Here is a 26,564-nt window from a genome sequence, read left to right on the forward strand (position 1 = left end):
CGGAGCGGGAGCTAAGAATCGTCGCGGCTGTCCGGGCCGGGGGTGGCGGGGGTGGCGTCCCGGGGCCGAGGTGCCGAGTGGAGCCGGGACCCGGTGGCCGCGCGCTAGGGGCCGCGGGAGGAGGGCCGTGGCATTTAAACTGCCCTGATCCCGCACAGGCCCTCTTGGGCTCCCGGAGTTGGCAACTTCAGGTACACACACACCATTGTGGCTCTGAGCAGCACAGTTGCTGTTCCCCAGAGCAGGGCCTGGCCCCAAACTTGAAAGAGTTTGTATGTACCAACTTAGTGTGTAGTCAGAACGCGATTTGGGGTGCTCATCCCCACTTTTTGTAATTGGAGACGGAGGTGGAACTGGGGCTTCCGGTGGGGAGATAATGTTGAATTCTTGAAGGTCTCACTAAGGCAACAGACCGCTGTGCCCGAGGACTGTGCAGTATACTGATTACAATTATAATGCGAATTAACACACCAGAGACTTCCCAAATCCAGTTTTAATTTATAGTGTTCCTTGGAATAAAGATAAACTTGTAATCAAACAAAGGTAAACTCCTGCCTACACAAAGGTGAAATAGCAGCCATAGTAGGCAGCTGTTTAGGTTTTTTAACCCACCAAGCCCCACCATGGACCACGTAGTTTACTTGAATAAATGAATTTCACTTGGAATTCTCAGTCCTGGGAAGGCAGTGAAAAACACAAGTGGTACTGTTTACAGGTTTCACGGATAAAATCCAAAAGAGGTAGTTTATAATCTGTGACTTTCTTCTTCACTGATTTCTCTCCAGTGCTTCGTAGATGGATGTGGGAAGAGAGGTTTAGGATCCCTCCCTGCCCCAGGAAAGTAGGTCACCTTAACCTTTTGGTTCCACCACTCTCTCTAACCCTTGTTTATTTGAGGGCATGACACTCTGGACAGTGGGCTTCATAAGGGATATAGGAGAGTTTATTATTCAGGACTGAACTGGGTCAGACTGTGCCAAGTTTTTTACCTGAACCTTTAGCTTTTCTAGGGCTCCGTTTAACATCTCCTTAAAGACAGTGCGTGTTTGCTTTTTACCTTTGAAGACATCCTCCGAGTTGGTCCCTGACCCTGTTCCTTTCCCTTCTGACCACAGAACTAAAACACTGTCTCCCTCAGGGAGTCATCTGAGTGCCCTCCCTTGTTAGGACACCTGCAGGGAGTGGCAAGGCAGGGATTTGGGTGCCAGCCGAAGCGCAGGGTGTGGTGTGGAAAAGTGCTGCTCTACCAACTGGATTCCAAGTCATTTACCTTACCATGTTCGTCTCCAGCCTTGCTTGAGCACGGAGACACCGTTGCTTTTAAGAGCTGCCCTTTTTCAGAGAACAGAAACCACGTGCCTTTGTGACCTTCTTGTGTAAGTTCATCCTTAGAGAAAACCCTGTTATGTTTTGCCACTGTGGGCAGCTTTAGGAACCTCTTGGTTTGCTCACAGAGGTAGTTGTGTAATCTTATTTAAAACTTCTGAGGTCCATTTCTGAATTCTTGGTGGTCACTGACACCCAAGAATATGTGTTCATGAGAAACAGGGCAATACACACATATGTGGATGACATCGGAGTGCGCAACTTCTCTTCTGACTTCTTGCTGTTATAAAAGTGGTACTCATATCTGTGGCACCTGCGTACTTTTGCAGAATTGTTATTTTCATGAGGAGTCAGGGTATGGCTTTCTTAAACTGACTGTCCTGTTGATACCTGAATGACCAGACCAAGTTTAAGATTTCAGTGTCCATAGTGCACACAGAGGACATGACGTGTTTTAGGGTGTTCGTTTGCTAGGACTATGACCTTGAACAGGCTTTGGATCTCTCAAGTCTTACTCCTCAGATGGAATCTATCTCACACTTATAGTATGTATTTTATTTGAAATAAATCCAGACTCTTAATTGGGCTACAGGATTTCTACATTGGTTTGCACCTTGTCTTACACCACAGTTATATCCTGACCCTTCAGTTCCTCAGGATTCCACGCTGTTCTCCAACACCCAACCTTGATACACTGGTCCTATTAACTCTCAGTGTGTACCAGTGGCTACTTATATGGGAGGGTTTTTCCTAGGCCTTCAAGCCAAGTGTCCTTTCTTCAGAGAACCTTCCTAAGTACCTTGGAGTAACAAACTGGCATGTTTCCTTTTAGACATTGAGTTCTAACTGTTCTGCTATTCTCTTCTTTCTGCTCTGTTCTCATACAGGTTCAATGAGGGTAGTAGCCTGTGATAGTCTCTTTTCCCGTTGTGTCCCCAACACATTCCATGGAACTTGGCTACTTTCCCTTTTTTGTCCTTAACGTATCCTGTGGAACTTGCACACTGAACAGGGACCTGGTATGCAGAAAGTATATGCAGTTCTCATCACATTAAAGAAAGAGGCTCACGGTGTAGATGTTAGTTAGCCTTTGGTGTTGTTTGTCTTTGTTTAGACTGATCTGCACAAGTGAATAAATCATGACACTAGTAAAATCAAAACCCTTGTGTCCACATGACATAAACAACCCTTCACAAAGAGAACCATTTCCCCGTGGAGCCATAACATGTGTGAGTTACTCATGAACCAAACCAGCTTATGGCACAGATGGACAGATCTGCCTCACTTTCGTTAAGTGTGGTTGTTTGTCAGTGTGGAAAGTAACTATTCTGTAACATATTTCCTCACTGTTACTTTACATAGCTTTGTGAAGTCAAGCCTCAGTTATGTGGATCCTTTTGGCAGCCTCAGTTTTTAACAGATAATCAAGCAAGAAGAAAAAACCAATTTGTAATTAGACATGCCAGACAGAAGACTGATTGCAACAGTCTTTCACTGAAATACAAATCTAGATTGAATTTTAACACTTTGATTTTGTAGAATAGCTTTTTAAAAAGTTATTTGTTTTATTTGTAAAATAATAGTTTCTGAGAGATAAGTTGAAAAATTGAGAGTGCATGTGACTAGGTTGATGTTTAGCATATTAGCAAGTGATAATAGTAATTAGTTTAAAATATGCTTAGGCTGCTCAGCAGGAATATGCCGGGAGCCAGCAAAGTCTCCATATGATAGAAACATTTTTGCTAAAGAAGTCCAATATGGGAAAAGGGTATAAAAGACAACGTGGCAAGAGAAATGGACATGATGGGGAAGCGACTGGGCGTCTGCACAGATAGCCGGTAGTGTGCAAGTTGCTGGGATGTGTGTGGGGTCACAGATCACAGCGTGGGTGCCAGTGGGAACTTGGCTGTGGGTTCAGTAGTCTTAGGCGGTATGAGCCCTCTCCAAAGTTCCTTGACATGTGGTGTGAGGCTGTCTTCCTTCTTATAGCCACCACACTAAAGTATTGCCTTCAAATTTTGAAGACAGATTATCACGTTTTCCCATAGCCAGCTCTTGGACATTAGAGAAGAAAAGAAAGAAATGATGGACTATAAGATGTCACTGAAGACCTTAGTGGCAGTGGGAGCTTGTATTTAAACTATTTCCTTACAAAGACTCCTATTAGATAAAAGATTTTTATCAGAAAATTAATCATTTAGTTTTGATCTTTGTAATTACACAGATAAGCTTGGTTTACTAAGTGATTCAGAGAGCCAGTCTTTGCTGTAGACCTCATTCTGACCATAGTGTCAGAAGTCTTAAATGGTTGAAGTAACAGGCTTAACAAACAGATCAAGATAAATTCTCATTTGTGATGTACTACTTTGCATGTGTGTTATTTTATTTTGATATTTATAATGCATTATTCTAAAAAGTTTAGCTTTGGGTTTTTTGTTTGTTTTGTCTTTTTTATTTTTCCAGACAGGTTTCTCTGTGTAACCTGTCCTGGAACTTATTTTGTAGACCAGGCTGACCTCAAACTCACAGAGATATGCCTGCCTCTGCCTCCTGAGTGTTGGAATTAAAAGCATGTGTCTTTATGCCCAACAGGCTTTGCTTTCAACTGAAATACTACCTTCTTTAATTAGTACTTGTCTGTTGGCATCCCTTTCAGGGATGAAATAAACAAACCACATTTAGGGAATATTGTTACCAAATATCACAGATTGGCAGAATAAGTGGGAAGTGTCTGGATTTTTGTGCTTTTATACATCTGTAAAATTATAATTTCAGGCTAGATGGAGTTCAACAGATTATAATAAGAGTTCATTCTTTTACAGATGATTAAATAAGTAAGCATATAAATTCTGACGAGTGTTTACACAGTAAGCCTAGTTGTATGCCAGTTCTCTAGAGGATTTCAACATGGGATCTCATGCACACAGCTCTTTAATTTAACCCTGGGAGGTGGACACTTGTACTTCCGTCTTTATGAACAATCATATGGGTTTGGCTGGGGAGATAAAGAAGCAGACAGAAAGTGCCTATGCATCAGCACAGAATTCTTCTTGTTTTCCTTCTTGAGTTGCTAGAACTCACACCTGTAGACATTCCTGAAAAGTGAGGAGGTAGTACCTTTTTGGTTTTGTGTCAGAAAATGCTTGCTCTGGGTATTTGGTTTTTAGTTTAGCTATGTATAGAATTTTAGGTATAATTTACTCAAGAGAAATAAATAGGTTATGTGGCACTGATGGGTTGGATTTGTCTGCTTTTCTGCATTTGCTGTCCTATGGCTTCAGTTTGAGGCACTGTTAATCCTCTTCCCAGAATCCATCATGGGCTTGCAAGAATGCCAGAGAATGTGGAAGATTCAAGGGGAGTCCCTGAACAGTTGGCGTGACGGACTGTCACCCAGCCTTCACTGTTACCTTGGGCCAGCTACCACTTGTTTATAGCAGTTGTATGTGTCTAGAATTTTTTTTTGTAGTTTTTGTATTGTCTATTAAATGTTAAAGCTTCACAATGATACATTGTTTTATGAATTCTTATTGGTCTTAATAATAAAATCTCGGTAAATGCTGCAAGATCAGAGAAGCAGAGCAACCAGCCACTAGTTCTTAACCTCTACTGAATCCTCAGACCGAATGCACTGAGCTCCTGTCTCCTCTGTTTTTATTCCTCTTCGCTCAGCCCTTCCCCTTCCTGTCTCCACCTTTCTAGTGCTGGGATTAAAGGTGTGTGACTCCCAAGTACTAGGATTAAATGTGTGAGCCATACCACATAGCTCTGTTTCTCTTTTAGATTGGACCAATTTTGTGTAGCCCACTGTGCCCTTGAACTCACAGAGATCTGTCTGCCTTTGCCTCCTGAGTGCTGGGATTAAAGGTGTGTGCCACCACTGCTTGGCCTCTATAGCAAACTAGTGGCTTTGTTTTGCAATCCGGTCTTCAGGCTTTATTTGTTAGATCCCAGATGAGGTATCATATGTCTTATCATTATTCTTTTATTCTTAGAATATAATATTCCATTGATTTTAAACTTAAAAGACTTTATTTTCTCAGGTTTTCATGTCAATCTTTTGGGAGTGTTTTTGTTGTTGTATTTAAATGTTTCACAATGAATTTTGGTTTTCTTAACCTCCTGCACCCCTATAAGAATTGGGACTTGTTTCAAATTTGTCATCTTTTCTCAGGCCTGTTTCTTTTTGTCTTCCCTCCTAGAAGAATTGAATTTACTTGGTTATATTTTTGAGTGCTAGATCTGGAAAGCAGGACTTGGCACATCAAAGGCAGGCGCACTGTCACTGGGTGCCGTAGCTCAGGCTTGTCTACGTAGTTAACATTGCTCCCCTTGGTCATATTTTTCTTCTGCTTTCAGGTTTCATTGTGTATGGGGGAATGGTAGTATGCTCGTCAGATTTTTGTCAACTGGACACAAGCTACAGTTATTTGGGAAGAGGAACTCTACATTGAGAAAATGCCTCCATAAGGTTTGCCTGTAGGTAAGTCTGTAGTACACTTTCTTAATGATTCATATGGGAGGGCCCAGCTCTTTTGGGACAGTAACACTGGACAGGCGGTCCTGGTTGATAAAAGAAAGAAGGCTGAACACTGAGGAACACTGGTAAGCATTGTTTCTTCATGGCTTCTGTTCCAGTTTTTCCAGGTTCCCGCTTTGAGTTCTTTCTCTGACTTCCCTCTTTGATGGACTATGATCAGAATGTGTAAGCCAGATAAACCTTTTCCTCCCCAAATTGTTTTTTGGTCATGGTGTTTTATCATAGCAATAGAAACTCCAGCTAAAACAGGTAGCAGTTAACATGTATGCTCATTCTTGTTGGTGATGGAGATTTTTGTTGCTGCTTGTTTTTTGAGGTAGTTTTGCTATGTTGCCAAGGCTGTAACTCACTGTTGTCTAGGCTGGCCATACACCCTTGTTCCTCTGCCTCAACCTTTCAGGCCTGTACCACATACTCTCCTCAGAAACTATATGGTTAGTCAGTCAGGACTTCACATAAAACTAGCAGCTAGCTGGTTTACCACCTCCCCCCTTTTGTTAGAGCTCAAACTCAGGTCTTAGTTATTCATGTTAGGCACACAAGTATTTTACCACATTCTGTATCTCTTCCCGAAGCCTGTTGGTCTACATTGGTCAACATGAATAGTTTTAAGTTGTATCTATTTTTTTGGAGAGATCAGTTGGTGGACATGTGCAGATTAGATAACAATTTATAGGATTTGGTTTACTCCTTCCACTATTTAGATTCTGGCAATTGAAAGTTGGGTCATCAGGCTTGGCAGTGTCAGTATGTTGTACCTGTTGAGCCAACTCACTAGCCCATGTTGTATCATTTTAATAAGTAGAAAGATGCCAGATGTGGTGGTGTAAACCTTCAATTCCAGCACTTAGGAGACAGAGGCAGGCAGATTTCTGAGAGTTCAAGGCCAGCCTACACAAAGAAACCCTGTCTCCGGGATGGGGGTGGGGGAATCTGAGTTAAACTTTTTTACTACATAGTTCAGTGCATTGAAGAGATTTTTATTTATGAGCAAATTACATCACATCTCTGGAGAAAATGCAAATTCTTGAACAAATCACATAGTAATATTATTTTGTTGTACTGCAGCAGAATAAAAACAAGCTGGCAAAATACAGATCTTTGGATTTTATGTCATTGTTCAGTTTGCCCAATTCTTAAAGAACTTTACCTGGCAGCTAACCTGAAAGGTTGTACTTATTTTATAGGCAGTGGCAATGGTGGGCTTTATGGAGAATGTGAAATATTTCAGCCAACATCATTCTGTTGATATTTTTTAAAATGTTATTAAAATGATATTTATTAAAATTTTAATTTTCTACTGTCAGTTATGACAATGTATTAGTGAATTCTATTAAAACAATTATAATTACAACAGAGGACAGGACTTACGACATTACATAACTTATCACCGAGTATTACAATGGATCTTTTCAAATAGTCAGCTGTAATTGTGCCATAGTCAATTAAAGTAGGTGTGTGGGAATCGTTAGGATCTTAATAGTAAGTCGGGTAGAAGCACATAATTTCCTTTATCAGTGTTGCCCTGGTGCCATGGGTTTGAGGAAACAGTTTGTTAAAATGTCTGATAGTTGTTTTATGGCTGACCTGGCCCAAGTATATAGGTGTGTAAGTTGCCGTGTATTTTCAGCGCAATCACCAATTTCCAGCATGAAAACTGGTATCTTTCATTGTGACACTGTCCAGAGTAGCACAGACCCCACAGGTCAGAGCTCAGTCCACAGACTTCACCCATTCAGATGCCAGCGAGAAGTCCTGGCCAGCTGTGCCATCTTGCTGACTGGTCATTAAGTCAGAGGTTCCTGTAACAACCTCTTCGACTTCTTCTAATTAGATAGCATGGAGAACTCAGCAAAAGCCAAAGTTTGTAAAGAAGATTAGTCAGTTGGGGCCTCTACAAACATTGGCTGGTGCTTTCTCATGTATTAGTGTTGGGAGCCTGCGAGTAAGCCTACTTAAAATTTATTAAGACTTTTGCTGTAATTTTAAGTTGTCTTATTTTCTTTTATGACAATTTTATGTCCATTTTTCTTTGAGGTTATATTTTTTTAAATTTACTTGTATAGCCCTGAAAATTTATTTCTTATGCTTCAATTATTCTTATTTGCATGTACATGCCAGACATTGTGAAGCTGGCCTGCTGCAGATGTGAGGTCCCAGAGTACAAGATGTCAGCAACTGCCCTGCCTTTCTGGGGCACCGGTGCCTTTTTTGTTAGAGTACAAACTAAGGAGACCCAGGGGGAGGGCGAGGAGATGCTTTAAGATGCTGCTCAGTAATCCAGGAAACTAGAATATCCTGACAAAGGCAGTTAGATTTTGGTATGTATTGAAGGTGGCTGTGGTTTGTCTTTCATGATATTGGATATGAAGCTTCAGATAAGAAAGGAGCCAGGGATGATTCTGAATGCTTTGGTCTGAGACCTTGAAAGAATGAGGTAGCTTTAAGTGAAGTAGCTGTAAATGGAAGTGAATTCTACAGGTAAAGCAGATTTGGAAGTAAGGTTGAAAACATGCAGTTTAGTGTAAACCTGTTACATTTCAGCCATCGGCATGGTAATGTCAAGAAGAAAGGTGACTATAATTTGACTATAAATGGTGAGAGGAATTTGGGAGCAGATGACCCATAGGTACTGTCATCATAAGTATGACAAGGGGAAGGTGCTTAGTCTTACCACAACTTGATATCCCCTGGTTTGTTGATACCGATGGGAGGCCTGCCCCTTTCTGACCAGAAACAGGAAGAGTGGATGTGGGGGTTGGGGTAAGAGTAGAGAAGAGGGGTAAATGCAATCCTGATGTAAATTAAATAAAGAAATTAAAAGAATAACTATGAAATTGTTTAGTGTGTGCATACAGATGAAGGAGGGGGCATCTGCGTGTTAGGGCGCTCAATCAAGAAGAGGCTGGAGTGAAACTAGCATGGGAGTCTAAAAATGAGGTGCCCTTGTAGCAAAGGCACAAATGGGTTGAGTTTCAGTAGCATCTTGGATAAGGGCTGAGCAGTTGGCTTCTCCGTGATGGAAATGGCTGTGGCTGATAAAGAGACCCTGGAAAGCAGGAGCTGTTGATGCTGAGTTTATGAAGATCTCTGGGGAGCGCTGGTGTGAGGGGAACATGCTCTAGGAACATGGCTTGCAGAAAGTGAGAAATAACATTTTTAGTAATGACCCAATAAAGGGGAAATGCGAAGACAGGCTTTGATGCCTTTAGAAAGGAGTGAGGAGCTGATGTGGAGCAGACACTGCTAATTAGATTGACACATGGTAGGATCCACGATTTCCTCTTCTTCATTCTTGGGTGCTGGGCTTTGAACCTAGGACTTCGTGCTTGTTGGGGAGGCTCTCCACAATTGAACTTTAGTCTTAGCTGTGAAGTTTCCTCTTGATGACTTACTTTCTCTGAAATTAGAGCTGAAATTGAACATGGGGTATTTAAATGTGAAGACATACAGGTTGAATGGTCAGCAACAAAAGAGAATAACCCCCCCAAAAAGTTCTAGCTGTTATTACTTGGAGATTAAGAGCACTAGCTGTTCTTCCAGAGGACCCGAGTTCAATCCCAGCAACCACATGGCAGTTCACAACTGTCTGTAACTCCAGTTCCAGGGGACCTAAGACCCTCACATAGATATACATGCAGGCAAAACACTAATGCACATAAAAATAAGCAAATATTTAAAAAATTAATTCTCAGAAGTGTGGGTCCCAAGAAAAAAAGGAGTCCATTCTGAATGACTGTTTTCCCAACCATGTTTAGACATGTGGGTGCAGGTGTGGCCTGGGGAAAGACATAACCAGTGCTCTAGTATAGAAGTGGAAGGAGGGAACTGAGTGGGGGTCTTCAAGGGAGTGATTCCAGTGCTATAAACCAGTGCTATAAACCAGTGCTCTAGTACAGAAGTGGAAGGAGGGAGCGGAGTGGGGGTCTTCAAGGGAGTGACTCCAGTGCTATAAACCGAATAGGGAGGGTTTGCCATTGTTGTCATTTAAACTTTGAATATGTAAGGCCAGTAGACCATGACTCACCCTGTGTGTGTAAAATCTTTTGTATATATCAATATAAAAATTTTATGTCAGATTTACAAAATGTTCCTTTCCATAAGATGAAAAGAAAGAGGAAGTTATCCAGGTTTTACTAAAGCAAAAATAATAGTCTCAATCCATTGTCTTACTCTTTGTTTTGAATTTGTTTGTGAAATATCTTGACTTTCAAAAAGTAGCCTTCTGATTTACTTGAAATGGTAGATTTACTTGACCATTTCCAAGTAAAATCAGTTTTCAGAAAAACAAAAACCTCATAGACTTTATTCGATTAAAAACACTCGAAGTTCATATTGACTAACATGTCTAAAGAATGCTGCCATCCAATAACAGCTCCTTCTGATCCACTTTACTCTCTATTCTTTCTACATAAGTGAGACCACACTTTACATATAATTTTATTTCCTGTGTTTTCCACTTAACAAATGAACACTATGCGCTCCCTCCGTGTTATTTATAGCTATATAAATACCAACTTCAGTGGTTCTCCAGTCCCATTGTGTAGCTGTGCCAGCATTTGTTTTAACTGCTCTCATACTGTTGGACATTAGGATGTTTTTGATTTTTAAAGCTCAGTTATTTTTAATCATAATTCAGGGAGCATAGTTATTTAGGAGGCAGAAATTCTTAATAAATAAATAAATTAAAAAAAAATAGTGTTGCCAGGAGGAAGTATGATAATTTTTAAAAGTTGAATATTGCCAAATTAACTTGCGTAACTTCATTAAGATACTTTTAAGCAATAGCTAGTTAATTAGAAAATTTTTGACTGATTTGACTTGGAAAATGCTCTTACTGTTTTCTTACAAGGGTCAATATTTTCTGTGACACCAATTAGTTATCCAAGTGGAAAAATTAATCCCTACCTTATATAAATCAATATTAGACTAACCAAATACTTAAATATAAATGACAATTTTTTTGTAGAAAATACAGGCAAAACTGTGTTTTAGTGTCAAAAGAATTTCTTGAGAAAATAAAAGGGCCGAATAATTAAAGTGTGTTAGAGAGACACAATCAGAGACAAAGATAAAAATGGAAAGACGCAAGCATTATGTAGCAAGCGAAAATGCAGAGACAAAGCAGGAAGCAAGGAAATCTGTGGGACTGGATACAGAGAGATTTCTAGGCATCTAGAATGTCCCTCTTTATATAAATTGGTCATTCCTGTTAAACAATTTGTTCATGGGGCATGAAATAGCTCAGTGGGTAACAGGGCTAACTAACTATGAGGGATGATGATCAAAATTCTATAGGAAGAGAGAATACAACTCCTGCAGGGTGTCCTTTGGCTTATACAAACACACACACACACACACACACACACACACACACAAATCTCGACAGCATGATCCACATACAAACACATACAAACACAACTTGATTATAATGATTTCTACATGTTGTCAAGTTTCGTTTGCTGATACTGAGTTAAGGCCTTTTGGATCACCAAGGAATAAATGTATCTCCAGTTGTCTTAGAGTATTTGACTTTGGTATCAGGTAGTACTGACTGCTACGAGTGATTTACAAAGTATTTCTTTCTTCTCTGTTATCCGAAAAAAATTCGTTAGAGATTTTTGTTGTTGATTTTGAATTCTTTTCAGAGTTTGAATATTTAATTGTATGTAATGAGATGACCTAGGGAGGAGTCATGTCTGAACACATAGCTCTTGTGCTTTGTGCAGTATGTTAGGTGTGAAATTGTCAAAATGTTGGATTTCTTTTGTTTCTAGTTTTGGATTTTTATTTTTGGGATCTTCAACCTTCTAACCTCTCACCTTTCTCTTTTTCTTCCTTTTCCCTCCTCTCTCCGTTTCTTCTCTCTTTCATCCTTCTCTCTCCCATTCTTTTATCTCTCCCTCTCTTCTCCCCCTTCCCTTTCCCTTCTCATTGGGGACTGAACTCAGTGTTGATTTTGTCAGGAAACAGTGTCTACCAGTGAACTAGGAGTCTGCTTCATTGAAATCTTTGCATTACTGAATTGTCTGTTTCTCCTTTCACACCATTATGTATTTGAGGTTTAATGTTAAATGAATATGCATTTATAAATACTGTATCTTCATGATGTGTTAACCTTCATTTCATTTTAAAATGTTTATTCTCTAGTAGTACTATGTCTGAGTCTCTAGTAATACTTACTCTCTTAAAGCCTGTTTTTTTCTGATGTTAATTGAGCTATTAGCTTTTATGGTTACTCTCTTGGTATAGTCTTTTGTGTCCTTTCAAGTGATGTGCATCATTCCACTATAGAGGAATATTATAGATAGCATGTCTTAGTTTGCTCTCTGTTACTGTTGTAAAACACCATGGCCAAAAGCAGCGTGGCTTTATTTGGCATACATATCATGGTTTACAGTCCATTGACAGAAGTCAAGATTGCAACTCAAGTCAGGAACCTTAAGACAGTTACTGAAGCAGAAACCCGTGTAGGATGGCCCCTTACTGGCTTGCTCAGCCTGCTTTCAGTACAAATCAGGACCACATACTCAGAGGTTGCCCTCCCCATAATAACCACATTCCTGCCATTCAAGAAAATGTGCTATTTGTGATGGTGCACGCTTTTTAATCCTGGCACTCTGGGAGGCGGAGGCAGACCAGACTTAGAGTTCAAGGCCAGTCTAGTATGCACAGTGAATTCCAGGACAACCAGTGCTACACAAAGAGACATTATCTCCAAAAACAGCCCCCTCCAATGAAGAAAATGTCTCGACACACTTGCCTTCAGACAATCTGATGGAAAAACATTTTCTCAGTTGAGATTCTCTTGTTTCTACCTATGGAGAGTAAGACCACTACCACAGTTTAAAGCCAAATTTGAAGCAAGCAGTAATTAAACACTGGCCAATAGATGGATTCTGGTCAGGTCCATACCCAGGTTCCTGGGAAGTGGTCCCAAATCATGGTTTGCAGCAGCTTAAAGGAAAACCCATAATTGATTGCATTTCCCATCAGGTCTAGTCAGGGATAAGCATACATCCTGACATACCTCCAGCCTACATCCAGTCGGGCAAGCGTATATCTTGACATAGTTCTGTCTGTGACCCTCCTGCACACATGCAATCAAGAACATCTGGTGCAGATGGGTCAGACAAACTTGTTTAGGGGAGTGAGAACATGTGGCTTGTTACCTCCCACAAACAGCAGCCTCCAACATTTCAGGAACTGTCTGTCCTTGAACAAGAGGCTTGCAAATCAGTGACGTTTTTGTTTGATGGATCTCAAAGTCATAGTAATGAAAACTTAGAATATAACTAGATTCTCACAGTTCCTCTTCTCCAACGACCCTGTTTTACATCAAGGTTACAAGAGAGTAACCTGCACATCACATAACATTATTATTCATTTTTATTTATTTTGACAGTCCTTTAATTAGATTAGGATCTGTCAACTTTTTCTGTAAACTATCAAATATGTTAACTTTTGCTTGCTATAGAGCCTCTGAGCTCCTTGTTTTGAGGAAGCAGCCGTAGACAGTATGTGATATACAAGTGTGATACTTGCTTGATAAAAATAATTTACAGTTACAGAAATTTGAATTTCATGTAATTTTCTTGTTTTGATTTTAGCCAGCTAGTAGTAATACCATAATTAATTTTCCTTGACGAACATATGAAAAGAGTGATGATCTGAGTTTTGCCCACAGAGTATGTTTTGGGCCATAACACTTTAAAAGTTTAGTCCACTTAAATGTAACATATTTATTGATGTTGTCACATTCACATCTATCATTTTGCTAGCTCTTAAATTTACTTCATTTTATATTTTTCCTATATTAAGGGAACACTTGTGTTAAATGCATATTTTAAATGTTAACTTCAGGCTCTCAGAATACTTTGTGACTACTTCATGGACCCTTAGTTATTTCTTACCACAGTGTACTTCAAAATAATGCTAAATCTGGTAAAATTTGCCTCTTCCCCTATGTCCTGCTATTCCTTTGTGTTGTTTTGCATACATTGTATCTAGTGTATGGTATGTTTGCCTCCCCCCTGCCCTGCTGATCAGTTGTGTTGTTTTGCATACATTGTATCATCTAGTGTATGGAATGTTGTTTTGCATACATTGTATCTAGTGTGTGGTATGTTTTGTATACATTGTATCTAGTGTGTGGTATGTTGTTTTGTATACATTGTATCCAGTGTATGGTATGTTTCCTTTCCCCTGTGTCCTGCTGATCCATTGTGTTGTTTTGCATACATTGTATCTAGTGTATGGTATGTTTTGCATACATTGTATCTAGTATATTATGTTTCCTTTTCCCCTGTGACCTGCTGATCTAGTGTGTTGTTTTGCATATACTGTATCTAGTGTTTGGTATGTTGCATCTCCATGAGTACTACAGTTGATTTATACTTTCCTATGTCGTTTAAAGCAGAATGAGAGAAATGAGAGGATTTAAATTAACCTTTACTTTTATCACTTCCAGTTATTGCTAAGTGACACTTTCTCTGAAGCACTTTCTTCCTGATGTTTGTAGTTCAGACCTGCTATCTGTCCAGCCTCTTCTCAGTGCATGAATGTTGATGTTCATGCTAGTTCGTTTTTCTTGATTACCCACATTGCTTTGACTGTAGAATTCTTGGTAGCAGAATGTCCTTCAGCATTTAATGTGTCATCCTACTCCCTTCTGGCCTCCCCTGTCTCTTTTCTATCTCTGCTTCCCTTTCTGATGAGTCTTTTGCTCTCAGCCTTGCCACCTCCTGCATAGACTGCTTTTTCCTGAGCTTAGCATCAGTTACTTTGTGTGTAACTTTGTGAGACTTAAAAGCCTCTTATTGCATCATGATACAGGTACCCCCTAGGCAAATTGCTGTTTTTGCCTGTTTTTCTGGATGGGGCATCCAGAGCACTAGGAAATAAGTAGTCCTGAAATGACTCAGTCAGGCTTATCCATCCATTCTCTTGATTTTGCTGTGAATTGTCCTGCTTCATTCATGTCAGCATGTTGAAATAAGTGGCCTTTCCAAGTCACTCACCAAGCTTTCAGTGCCTGCATGCTACTCAGGATTCCTCGTGGACTTTGGAGACATTATTAAACTGTCTTGGAATGATAAAAGAAGTGAAGGAAATGAAGAAACGGGTATAAATTAAGGAAACTTGTAGGAATCATATGAGTGTTGAAAACACTGTTTTGGGTGAGTTTAGGTATCAGAGTGTTAGACGTCAGGGATTTGGCTGGATGAGGTGTAAGTTCCAGGGAATAGACTTCACCACAGCTGATTGAATTGTTGAATTGGAAAGGAAACTGCTGGTGAAGTGAGTGTAGGATATATAGAGTGAAGTCAGACATGAAGACACTACTGGGCATTGTGACATTTAAAACTAGGAAGACTTGGGCATGGCTGGATAGGGCCTGAGGGGAGTACCTTTGGCAGAGCCTTGTCTTAAAATTCACTGTTTGACTCTGGCAGGTAAGATAACTTGGAGTAATTGTTCAGTTCTTAAGTTAAACCTGCTTAGTTGTTACAGAAAGTACCGGAAAAGGAAAATGGGCTTTCTGGCAATTTTTCTGTCCTTTTAAGGTATAATTATTATTATCTATGTATCACCTGAGATGTTTAGGTATAAACACACATACAAATAGGGCCATCTTTGCATTTTGTTTTTTAGCTTTTTCTCAGTAATGTTTCTTGAACATCTTTCTTCACCTGTATGATTTATTAAACTAGTCTGTAGATATTTGATGTGTGTATGTTGTTGTTTTTTACAGTTTAGACTAAAACTGTGTTTTTTATGATTTATGCATTATAAAGGTGTGTGTCATGATTAAATAGACTTTAGAATCAACTGATCAGGTGTGCCAAGTGTCTTAACAGTGTTTGTGCCTCAGTTTCCCTATTTATTTAGTGGAACTATTACTATTTACTACTAGCTACAAGCATGTAGGCTATTGCTTTAAGCACATCTCATATATAGGCACATTTTAATTTTATAAGTTACATGAGTGGTAGATTTAGTTATGTCTAAGATAATATAACTTCTAAGCAGAGCTGGGATATGCACAATCTCAGTCTAGTTCTTCAGTGTCATAATTGCTTAATCAAACTCACAAGATTCTAAGATGATAAGAACTGATGAAATAGTGTATTCAAAAGACTTAGTTCTTCTGTCCCTCTGATAAAATGTAGCTTATATTTACCACATTAAACAGTATAAGCAACAGTAGATTTGTTTAAACCAAATGATAGAAGGACATTGTTGTCTTTATAGCTTTGGCACAAGAACATATCCAAAAAAACAAATTGCTAATTGAATGTCTGTCTGTTTGGTTAAAGCATATGTGAATTGTATTTCAAGTAATTTTACAAAGCTGTTCTCAAATTCTGTGTTGATGATGTTATAGTGTTGAGTTTGGATATTCTTCCCAATGTCTTGCTGCTGATTTAACTACCAAATTCCTGGGTGAAGGTGTTATCTTTTTTATATGCAATTTATTTTTATTTTATGTTCATTGGTCTTTTGCCTGCATGTATGACTGTGTGAAGGTGTCAGAAGCCCTGGATCTAGAGTTACAGACAGCTGTGAGCTGCCATGGCCATCTCTTCCTCTTTTTAATTTTTTCCTCTACCCACTGCACTCCTTTCTCAAATACATGACCTCTTCAATTACATGCATATATGCACAAGCATAAATACACCTTTTTAGTGTTGCTTATATGTATATGTGTTTAAGACTGACAACTTGAGATCGGACCATCTATCAAGGGGCCCATCTTTGGAGAAGATTAATTCTTTCTCTATTGGTCATTAATTGCTTGTAACTCTTTCTTTAGAGGTGAGATTTTTGTGAGATTTCTTCTATCTACTTCAGGATATCAACTGATGCCATCATTATGTAGGTCTTGTTTAGATGACTATATTGTTAAGATTTCATGGGTCATATCTAAAACACCACCTAGTCGCCAGTGTTCTGTACCTTTGACTCTATAATTTTTCTGTCCCATCTTCTGCAATATTTGTCCCTGAGCTTTAGGTGTAGGGTGTATTGTAGATATATCAATTGGGGATAGGCACTCCATGGCCAGTTGTTCTCTCTACATTGTGGTCAGCTATGGATTTCTGTGATGGTTTGTGTTACAAAAAGAGGCTTTTCTGATGAGGGTTAAGAACTACACTTACTGGTGAAAATAAGAAAATAGGTAAAAAAAAATTAGAATGCAGGTGGGTAATATACTGGTTTAGGGAAGTGGCAATATTAGGTTTTCTTGGGGTCCATGACCTCACCAGCCAAGGGTAGTTGGCTAGATTTTCAGCATCAGTTTTGAATCCCCTTCTATTGAAAAGACCTTTAGTCAAATGGAAGGCTCTTGGTTACCCCCAAGATATAAATGCCACTATTGCATCCTTTTGTATGTCTTGCTGTGGTGGGTCATTGTTGTGGTTTCTAGGCCTTACAACTGGGTGGGTCTACTAATTGCTTTTCTCCCTTTGGATAGTCCTCAGGGAGGAGGCTTTCTGATTAGTTCTAATTTGAAAGGCAGTTTCCTATGCCTGGAAGTAGAGTTTTTGTTAGCCAGTTTATGTCTCTTAGAAATATATTGTCTTGTTTTAAATTTCCTGCTTAATGAGTTTTCAAAATAAGGTATAATTCACCTACAATGAAATCATATCTTTTAGTACACAGTTCATAGAGTTTTGACAAATGGATCCACTCATTTAAGCCCCACCATACTTTTCCTAAATTTTTAGTTTTGGGTAGAGTTGGGGTCTTCAGTATCCCAGACTGACATTGAACTCCTTGTGTAGCTGAGGATGGGCTTGAATTGCTGACCATTCTGACTCCAGGTCCCCAAGAGTGACAGGATTATAGACTTGCAGGTGATGCCTGGGGATTGAACCCATGACTTCATGTATACGAGGCAAACCTCCTATTGCACATAAAGAAATAAAGAAATTTTGAGAGAGGATACTGTGACTGGCTTTTTACTTTTTTTTTCTTCCGTGAAACACCATTTTTACTTAAAGAACAACTGACAGACATTGTGGTCATTCAACTTAAGTTTCAGATTTTTTTCCACGATTGTACAATATTGTTGCTGATAATGATCCATTTTAAAATTGTGAAAATCTGTGTCTCCCACCATTGCCTTAGCTACTTTTCCTTCCCAAGGACTTTTCTAGTGGGATCTGTGGTGGTATTCACAAATGTGATTTTTGTAAAAACAAAACCAAACCTTTTTTGGTGTTGTATGACAAACTAAAGCTTAATATTATACAATCATTTAGGAACATTGATTCAAATGCAAGATACAATTAATTTGTATGAAATAGAGTGAAAGTAAAAATCTTGATACAATTTCAGACTTTCCGGTGCAATTTAACTTTTAAGAAACTATTATCGAGCCGTGGTGGCATATGCCTTTAATCCTATCACTTGGTAGGCAGAGGCAGATGGATCTCTGTGAGTTCAAGGCTAGTAGGGTTTATAAGAGCTAGCTCCAGGACAGGCTCCAAGCTACAGAGAAACCCTGTTTTTTTGGGGGGGGGGGAGAAGAAATTTTCATTTGGAACTGGAGAGATTGCTCAGTGGATAAAGTACTTGCTACACAAATGTGGATGCCAGGGTGTGGATCCTAGAACCCATGTGAAAAGATGGGTGGTGCAGCCCACCGTCTGGAACCCGAGTATACTAGGGGCCAGAGATAGACACACTCCCAGGTCTTATTGGAATATTGAGCTCCAGGCTCAACCAGAAACCCTGTCTTAATAATAAAATGTAGTAGAGGAAGAGATTGCAGCCAAAACTTCAAGTGTGTGGATGTGTGAACAGATACATACACACAAATACATGAAACAACTGCTCCTTGAATTTGATGAACTATCAGATAAAAATCTGCACAGGTATATAAAAAGTATTAAGCAAACTATCTTCCCTTCCTGTGTGTTGAATTTCTTCTTACCCTTGGAATAAAGAGCACATTGAAAGATGAAACGCAGAAGCAGATGTGTGCTCAGCTGTGTGCTCTATTAGCACAGGATTTTCAGTAATGTGAAGCGGTGCTACTTCTCTCTCTCTGTTTTTACTGTTTGAAAAGTTTAGTTCTTTCTCAGGAAGCCGATTTATGTTAATGCGTAATGAGTATATTAATGTTTCTAAATAGACAGATAATTACTTTTAAACTCAGTTTTCAGGACAAATTTCAACAGACACAGAATATGGAATTAAAACATAAATATAGGTCTTCTAAGAGACTAAGAACGCAGACGGTGGAAAGTGTAAGGGCGCTGAGAGTGAGGTCTGCACCTGCAGGCAGGGCATGTGGTGTAGGGAAAGGAGCAGATGATTTAGCTTCTTTGCACAGGTTTTACTTCCTTCTTGTAAAAGGAGAATAATGGAGCTAGCTACTTTGTTAACTTTAAGTCATTGTTTGACTTGTCTCTAGTTTTTGTATTAGATGTTAAAAATGAATGGCACACAAAGCCACCTGGAACCATCCTTTTAAAAGGAGGTGGTAGCACCCAGAGTGCCCCCCTCCCCGTAATCTCAGCATTTAGGAAATTGGAGGCACGAGGCTCATTGAGTTCAGGTTTTTTGTTGGAGCACATAGTAAGCTTGAGGCCAGCTGGTCTACACAAGATCTTGTCTTTAAAAAAAGTGTAAAGTAATTAGATTTTTTTCCTGTTTATACAGTATTTTCTTTTATTTAAACAGCTTTTAATATTTAGTGTGTGTGTGCTTGCATGTGTCACAGTTGTTTGTATGTAGGTCAAAGGACAGCTTGGAGGTCATCAGGCTTAATGACAAGTGCCTTTGCCTGCTGGGCATCTCACTGACCCTGTAGAGTTGTGGGTTTTGGTGGCGGCAGGGGGGGTGGTTATGTGTAAAACCTTTTCCCTTGAACTATCATGCAAATTTTCAAGTGTATACATAAACTTAAAACTTTGAATTAGAAAAATGGTAAGATTGATTCAGAACACTTACTTGGGCATAAGACAGATGGTAATCCTATAAAAAGATGACATATATTTTTGGAAGTGCAAACAGGAAAATAGATACTCTTTAAAAAATTGTAGAGTAGTCTTTGCCTAGAAGATGCAGGAAAAAAAGATTAAAAAACATATGGCTTAATTGAACTTCTTTCTGATATCTGGGATTGGATCTTCTCCTCTTAATACTAGAATTGAGTTGCACATGCATTGATAGCATTTTTCAAATAGATATCTGCCAAGTGCTTTTCTCGTCTGTGGTGTAGATATGTGGTAGTGGCAAGCAGGACTGTTGGAACCCCAGGTTAGTTAAGTTACTGTCTCAGAATCCGCTGCTGAGTCTGCTATCTGGGAGTTAGCTTCTACACCTGGGGCAAGACCAAGTACTCAGTGAGTTCATTCAGACTACAGCTTCATGTTTAAAGTAGCTTGTGCTCCAAATATTTGTTAAGTATTCTATTTTGATAGTATCTTTCAATAACAGTGTATGACCGTGAGACTTCTTTTGCTTTTTATTAAGATGATGTAGCTGTTCCTGATAGGTTGTCTAGTCTGAGTGGTTTCATTGAGCATGATTTCATGCAGATTCTGTGTACACACAACCACCTGCTCTCTGTGGTTAAAGTTGAACACTTCTCAGATTCTTTCCTTCCCTCAGTTCCCACCTGTGTTACCAGTGTGTTCCAGATAACTTTTGTATTCTATCATTCACATATCTGTCTCTTCTACTGCCTTACTTCATAACTAACATTCATGTTATTGCACTGTGTTGCGTGTGTGGTCACTACTAACGCACTGTAGTTGTGTATTAGTAAATCAGAGTAAGTTAGAGCTGTGCTCTGCTAATCAACCGAGTTGCACTAAGCTGTGGGTGGAAAGGTTATAGCATTTCTTCCTAAAACATAATTCTTCTTCTAGTCTGGCAGTGCCCCTGTGATGGCCAAGAGCTGTGCCTTCAGGAGTGTGAAGGGCCATGGAAAAGACGTGTCTCACAATTCATGTGCACGTGTTTGAAGTGTGGACTTGTTCTTCCACGGCATTAGCCGTGCCTTCACTGTGACCTGCTCCCTCACTGGTGCATTGGCAGTGGACGAGCCTGGTCAGATAGAAAAAAACCCGTCCTGACCTGTATAATAAGCAAAAAAAAAAAAACAAAAACAAAAAAAAACCATGGGGTAAATTAAGGGCCCAGTATTTCCCTGATATCCAGTATCTAGCAGGCAGTTATCCAAATCTTCAGGATGAAATTTCAAAGAATAGATTTGGGCACATTTGTTTTGAAGCTTTAAAAAAAATTGTTATGTTTTATTTGGAAACTACAATGTTTAATTTTTTTTTTTACTTTGTTTTTCTTTGATTTTCAGAAAATAGCTCCAGAGGTTAAATGAAGCTGGGCAGAGTTTATCCATGAGGCGTCATAGTTCCTGCCGATGTCTGGAGATAGCTGCTCCAGAGAGAAATTGACCCGTTAGGATTAGGTAGCTAGTCACAATGAAGAAAATTAGTCTGAAAACCTTCCGGAAATCTTTCAACCTGAGTAAAAGCAAAGACGAAACCGAGTTCATGGTGGTTCAGCCCCAGACCCTCGCTGGCGACTTTGTGAAAGATGACTCTTTGTTTGGGAGCTGCTATGGCAAGGACATGGCCAGCTGCGACATTGGCGGTGAGGATGAGAAAGGGAAGAACAGGTCCAAAAGCGAGAGCCTGATGGGCACCTTGAAGAGGCGGTTGTCCGCCAAGCAGAAGGGCAAGGGCAAGGGCGGCACTGCGCCCACAGATGAGGATACCTTTTCCTCTGCTTCAGCGCCTGGTGGCCTCAAGGATGTGCGTGCCCCACGGCCCATCCGTTCCACATCACTGCGCAGTCACCACTACAGCCCCACACCCTGGCCGCTGAGGCCCACCAGCTCAGAGGAGACATGCATCAAGATGGAGATGCGGGTGAAGGCACTGGTGCATGCTGCCAGCCCGGGCCCAGTCAATGGTGTGCGCAAGGAGCTGCGGGAGTTGCAGCCCAAAGAGCTGCGGAACCTGCAACCTAGGGAGCTGTTGCAGTCCAGGGAGCTGTGTGACCAGCAGCCGGAGCCACGCCCTGAGTCCCGCTGCAGCCCTGGTTCACCCGGGGACCTGCGCCTCCATCTGGAGGAACACGTGCCTGTAGTTATTGGACTCATGTCTCAGGACTACCTTCAGTACACCGTGCCTTTAGAAGACGGGATGTGCCCTTTGGAAGGGCCGCGCAGCTGCTGCCTGGACACGTCCTCCCCCATGGAAGTGTCAGCCGTGCCCCTACCCGGGGCCAGCGCCTTCTCCGAAGACGACAGTCAGGTGGACCAGGACCTGGTTGTAGCCCCAGAGATCCTTGTGGATTCTTCGGTGAACAACTTGTTGATCGGCACCACAGGAGTCATGTTGCAGAGCCCTAGAGCAGGTCATGACGATGCCCCTCCCCTCTCACCATTGCTACCTCCAATGCAGAATAACCCAATCCAAAGGAACTTCAGTGGCCTCTCGGGCCCGGATGTGCACATGGCTGAAAGTGTGCGTTGTCATTTGAATTTTGATCCCAACTCTGCACCTGGGGTTGCCAGAGTTTATGACTCAGTGCAGAGCAGTGGTCCCATGGTTGTGACAAGTCTAACGGAGGAGCTGAAGAAGCTTGCAAAACAGGGGTGGTACTGGGGTCCCATTACACGCTGGGAGGCAGAGGGGAAACTGGCAAATGTGCCAGATGGTTCTTTTCTTGTTCGGGATAGTTCTGATGACCGTTACCTTTTAAGCCTGAGCTTTCGCTCCCATGGTAAAACACTTCACACTAGAATTGAGCACTCAAATGGTAGGTTCAGCTTCTATGAGCAGCCAGATGTAGAAGGGCATACGTCTATAGTTGACTTAATCGAGCATTCAATCAGGGACTCTGAAAATGGAGCATTTTGTTATTCAAGGTCTCGGTTGCCTGGATCTGCGACTTACCCGGTCAGACTGACTAATCCAGTGTCCCGGTTCATGCAGGTGCGCTCTCTGCAGTACCTGTGCCGCTTTGTTATACGTCAGTACACCAGAATAGACTTGATTCAGAAACTGCCTTTGCCAAACAAAATGAAGGATTATTTGCAGGAGAAACACTACTGAAAGATTGGGAGCCCTGCTTCTTGCACTTTGGGGTTCAGAAACAAGACTGGAGTACAGTTTACAGACTTACATCGCCATTGAAGTCTTTGCTGCCATAACTATTTTAGTTTTTACGTGTGAAAGAGTCATCAGTTTGTTCAGGGGTGGGGAAGTGTCTGCAAGGTGTCTTGAATTTATTTTGATTCTTTGGAAAAGGATGTCTTGAGGATCTAGAAGTGTGAGTTATCTTTCTTTAATGTGCAGAATAATCACAATGTGAATGACCAGATTCTCCTTAACCCCCTCCCCAGTCCTTTGCTGCTATCCACTGTGATTCTTATGCATTAAAGCACATTTCATGTGTATTTAACCCTAAGTAAAGTTGAATGAAATGTAAAGAATAAAAATTGTTATGACGTTAAATGGCCCAGTTGAATAAATGTGTGGGATAAAACATATCTACAAATACACTGAAAAATGATTTCTAACTCTCACACTTTAAAAAAGGTTTATTCAGAATTGTGAATTGACACAACCTTGTTTAATGGAATGCAAATCTGCAACATATCTGTACAACACTTTTCTAAATTATTTTTTAAGGATGTGATAATTGTTTTGGTTGTGAGAAGTTGAATTTCTTTCTGTTGCCTTCATTTTCATCTTGTGATTTGTCTCTTTTGATAAATGGCCTTACATTAAAAATTGTAAACAAATATATACCCAATTTATAAATTGTTGCCTTTTCTGTCATTAAACTCGGGTACAAATTGGCATAACTTAAAGCCCTGTAAAGCCCAAACCATTGTTACAAAAGTGAGATGACCCTGGTTTCTCATGAGCAGTGTGTGAGTGTGTGAATGAGAGATTCTTTCATTTAAATATTTTATCTATGATTTCTTTAGTCAATACTTTTTTCCATAAACTTGACAAAACAAGTTTCATAAATGAGTTGTATTTTCTTACATTGAAGTTTATATAAAGTTGTAAATTGATTTGAATAGAAAAGTTATTTTAAAGTTGACTTATCTTTCTTCTTTGTAGTCATTACAATGTGCTGGGTTTGACCATTCTGCCCCTAAAACAACAGCCCTGACTGACATCATTTAAATAATTGGAAATTGTGATGTGCGTGAGAAAAACTGAAAAAAAAATCAGATTTGCAGAGAGTTTCCTGTTGTGATTGTCCTTTCAAGATAGCATTTTGGTATATGCTAATTTTGCTAATTCCTAAGTAACTTGGCTTCTCTAGTTTTTTTTTTTTTATCATTGTGTTAAGAAAATGGTGTGCCAGGTTTTAAAACTTATTTTGGAATGTAGTTAAGTTCAGAGTTCTGCAATGGTGTTATTAAAAATATTAAGTGCTAGAATTTAAAGATTGCCCCATTCAGAAGGCATTTGTAGCTATACATGCTTAAAGAAAAATCACAAGGGTAAAGGTCTTAGGTCAAACTTTCTGGCTTTATCATCCAAACATATCCTTCTCTTTACATTTTTCTCTATTTTTCTAGGGGTAGAATTGAGATATTGCAAGAAAAGGCACAGTGCCATTGTGTTACAGTGGTAATGGCATTTTAACTTATAAGGAACAAGGTACTTACTTTTGATGGGATGTTGGTTGGACCTTGTGACAAAGAATTTCATTTTCTAATTTGTTTCATCTAATATGATGGAATATGGAGTATACTGTAATAATACAAGCACTCATTATAAGCTATTGGAGTAAGAACTATTGCAGAGTTGTAGGCTTGTTATCAAATTAATGCAAGACACTTAGCTATTTTTTTGCAAAACTATTTATTTTTAAACAGCTGAAGATATATCTATGTGAGTTGAAAGTCCCTGCATCTACGTTAGATGGTAGGTATTGTCACATAGTTACTGTATTGATGGTGAATGTCAAGAGGCTTCGTGTCCTCAAGATCATGGCTCATAAAAGTCTCTGGACTGTCTGTCCCCAACATGTCTCACATGAACATAGCTTGTGTCCTACTCTTTCTCATGGTGTACCGTGTTAGGGTCTACCCATTAAAGGCCAAGATTATTCTGATGTTCATGGAAGTCTTTCTAATAATCAGTTTTGTGCTACTTTGTAGGGAAATCTTTATTACGAAAAACAACTTTTGATGAACTGTATTTTCATACTTAACAGGACCTGTTGTAATTCAATTTGAAATCATCAGGTTCCAATAGTTGATGAATAAAAATTGGCATTTGTTGAGAAATTGGATTCACAGAAAGGTGTATTGTCAGTATTTTTGTGTTTTTGTAGCCAAGACATCCATTTGACTGAAGTGGGAAACTGGAACTCTGTTAAAAATGGAAAGAGAAAGACTAAGTCCTTGTCTTGTATCTTGGCTTAGACAGAAGTTGGTTAACTTTCTGGGATTCTTTGATCTTAGACGATATAAACACAGCCGTTAAGCTGTTCTTAATCTGCACATTTAAAATTCCTAGGTTTAAAGCAAGAAAATAGCAGGAAAGCTGCATCCATTTGTGACAAGTGAATTGGTTTTTGTTTTGTTTTGTTTTTAACTCAAGTATTTCACCACCAACGTGCTGGAGGCTGGAAGTTACTTGGGGCTTCCTAGGACACTTAACACATTTTTATAAGAAAGTACTTGAAAAATACCTTGTTTTCTCTGAGGAAGACTGTTTTCTTTTTACATGGTGCAATAATCTGAAAACTTATGTCACATATCACAGTAAATAACCACAGAACTAAAAATAATTTTAAGAAAACCAGCTGCATAGGGCAACCATCTTACTGTTGAATAAAATCAAGTGCCAAAAAGGCTAGCTCATTGGCATTAAGATAAAACAAAGTATGTGTCATAGTTTCTGAGCCAGTATTACTGAAACAGTATGGAAGTTATTGAAATCTTATAGGTTTATGCAGTTTCTTTCCTAGTGCTAAGTATCTAACTGCTTTCAGGAATACCAACTTTAATTACCGTACATTTCACATTGTATATGAAAGAAACTTATGAATGATTCAAAATAATATATTTTGATTTAAATCTGAATTTCTTTTATTGAATGTGAAGTGTTAATTAGAAAATGGAATGACACTACCAGCAATAGACAGTTTTGTTGAATATTCTTTAATGAAGAACAATAGCCAGTCCCACAAATAACTTTAAAGTTCTAAAGGTATTGGTACGTTAATAATAAAAAAAAATTGGTTTCTTTTAATACTTTTTTAATCCTTTAAAGTTTTTATAACATCCTTTTTATTGATTAGTCATAACAAGGCAAATATGTACTTTTGTTTGAAAAGTGATCCAAATTCTCCAACGAGAGAGGATGAGGAGGTCTTAGAATTTCCAAACAGTATGTATTCATGTTGGGGTAAAGAAGTCTCATAGTTGGTGTGCTGTGAGATTAATACCTGCAATCCAGATTGCTGTAGTTTACACTTTGTACGTTTCAAATCAGGTGTGTACCGTTTGTACTGAGAACACCACAGAATGAACTATCCAAAGTCCATTGATTTAATGTGTTTTGGTTTGTAAGCGAATTATAGTAATTTCTTGCACATTTTTTTGGAAATCAATTGTATAAAAATTTATGTATCTGCTTCTAGATACAGTGTGTAAATAAAAGTTTGGTTCACAACA

General features: G+C 39.4%; 1 protein-coding gene across 1 annotated transcript; it reads left to right on the forward strand.

Moving 5' to 3' along the window:
- The first annotated feature begins 5,780 nt into the window (after positions 1-5,780).
- On the forward strand, positions 5,781-26,564 carry Socs6 (suppressor of cytokine signaling 6). The gene is made up of 2 exons (XM_005355848.3): positions 5,781-5,809; positions 21,201-26,564. Exon 2 carries the CDS (start codon positions 21,328-21,330, stop codon positions 22,966-22,968), a length of 1,641 nt encoding a protein of 546 aa, XP_005355905.1. The 5' UTR covers positions 5,781-5,809; positions 21,201-21,327; the 3' UTR covers positions 22,969-26,564.

Source organism: Microtus ochrogaster, chromosome 18 (genome assembly GCF_000317375.1).
Source record: "Microtus ochrogaster isolate Prairie Vole_2 chromosome 18, MicOch1.0, whole genome shotgun sequence".
Taxonomy (NCBI): domain Eukaryota; kingdom Metazoa; phylum Chordata; class Mammalia; order Rodentia; family Cricetidae; genus Microtus; species Microtus ochrogaster.

Excerpts from the sequence above, each read along its gene's own strand:
- Socs6 (XM_005355848.3), top strand. The coding sequence starts at position 21,328 with ATGAAGAAAATTAGTCTGAAAACCTTCCGGAAATCTTTCAACCTGAGT.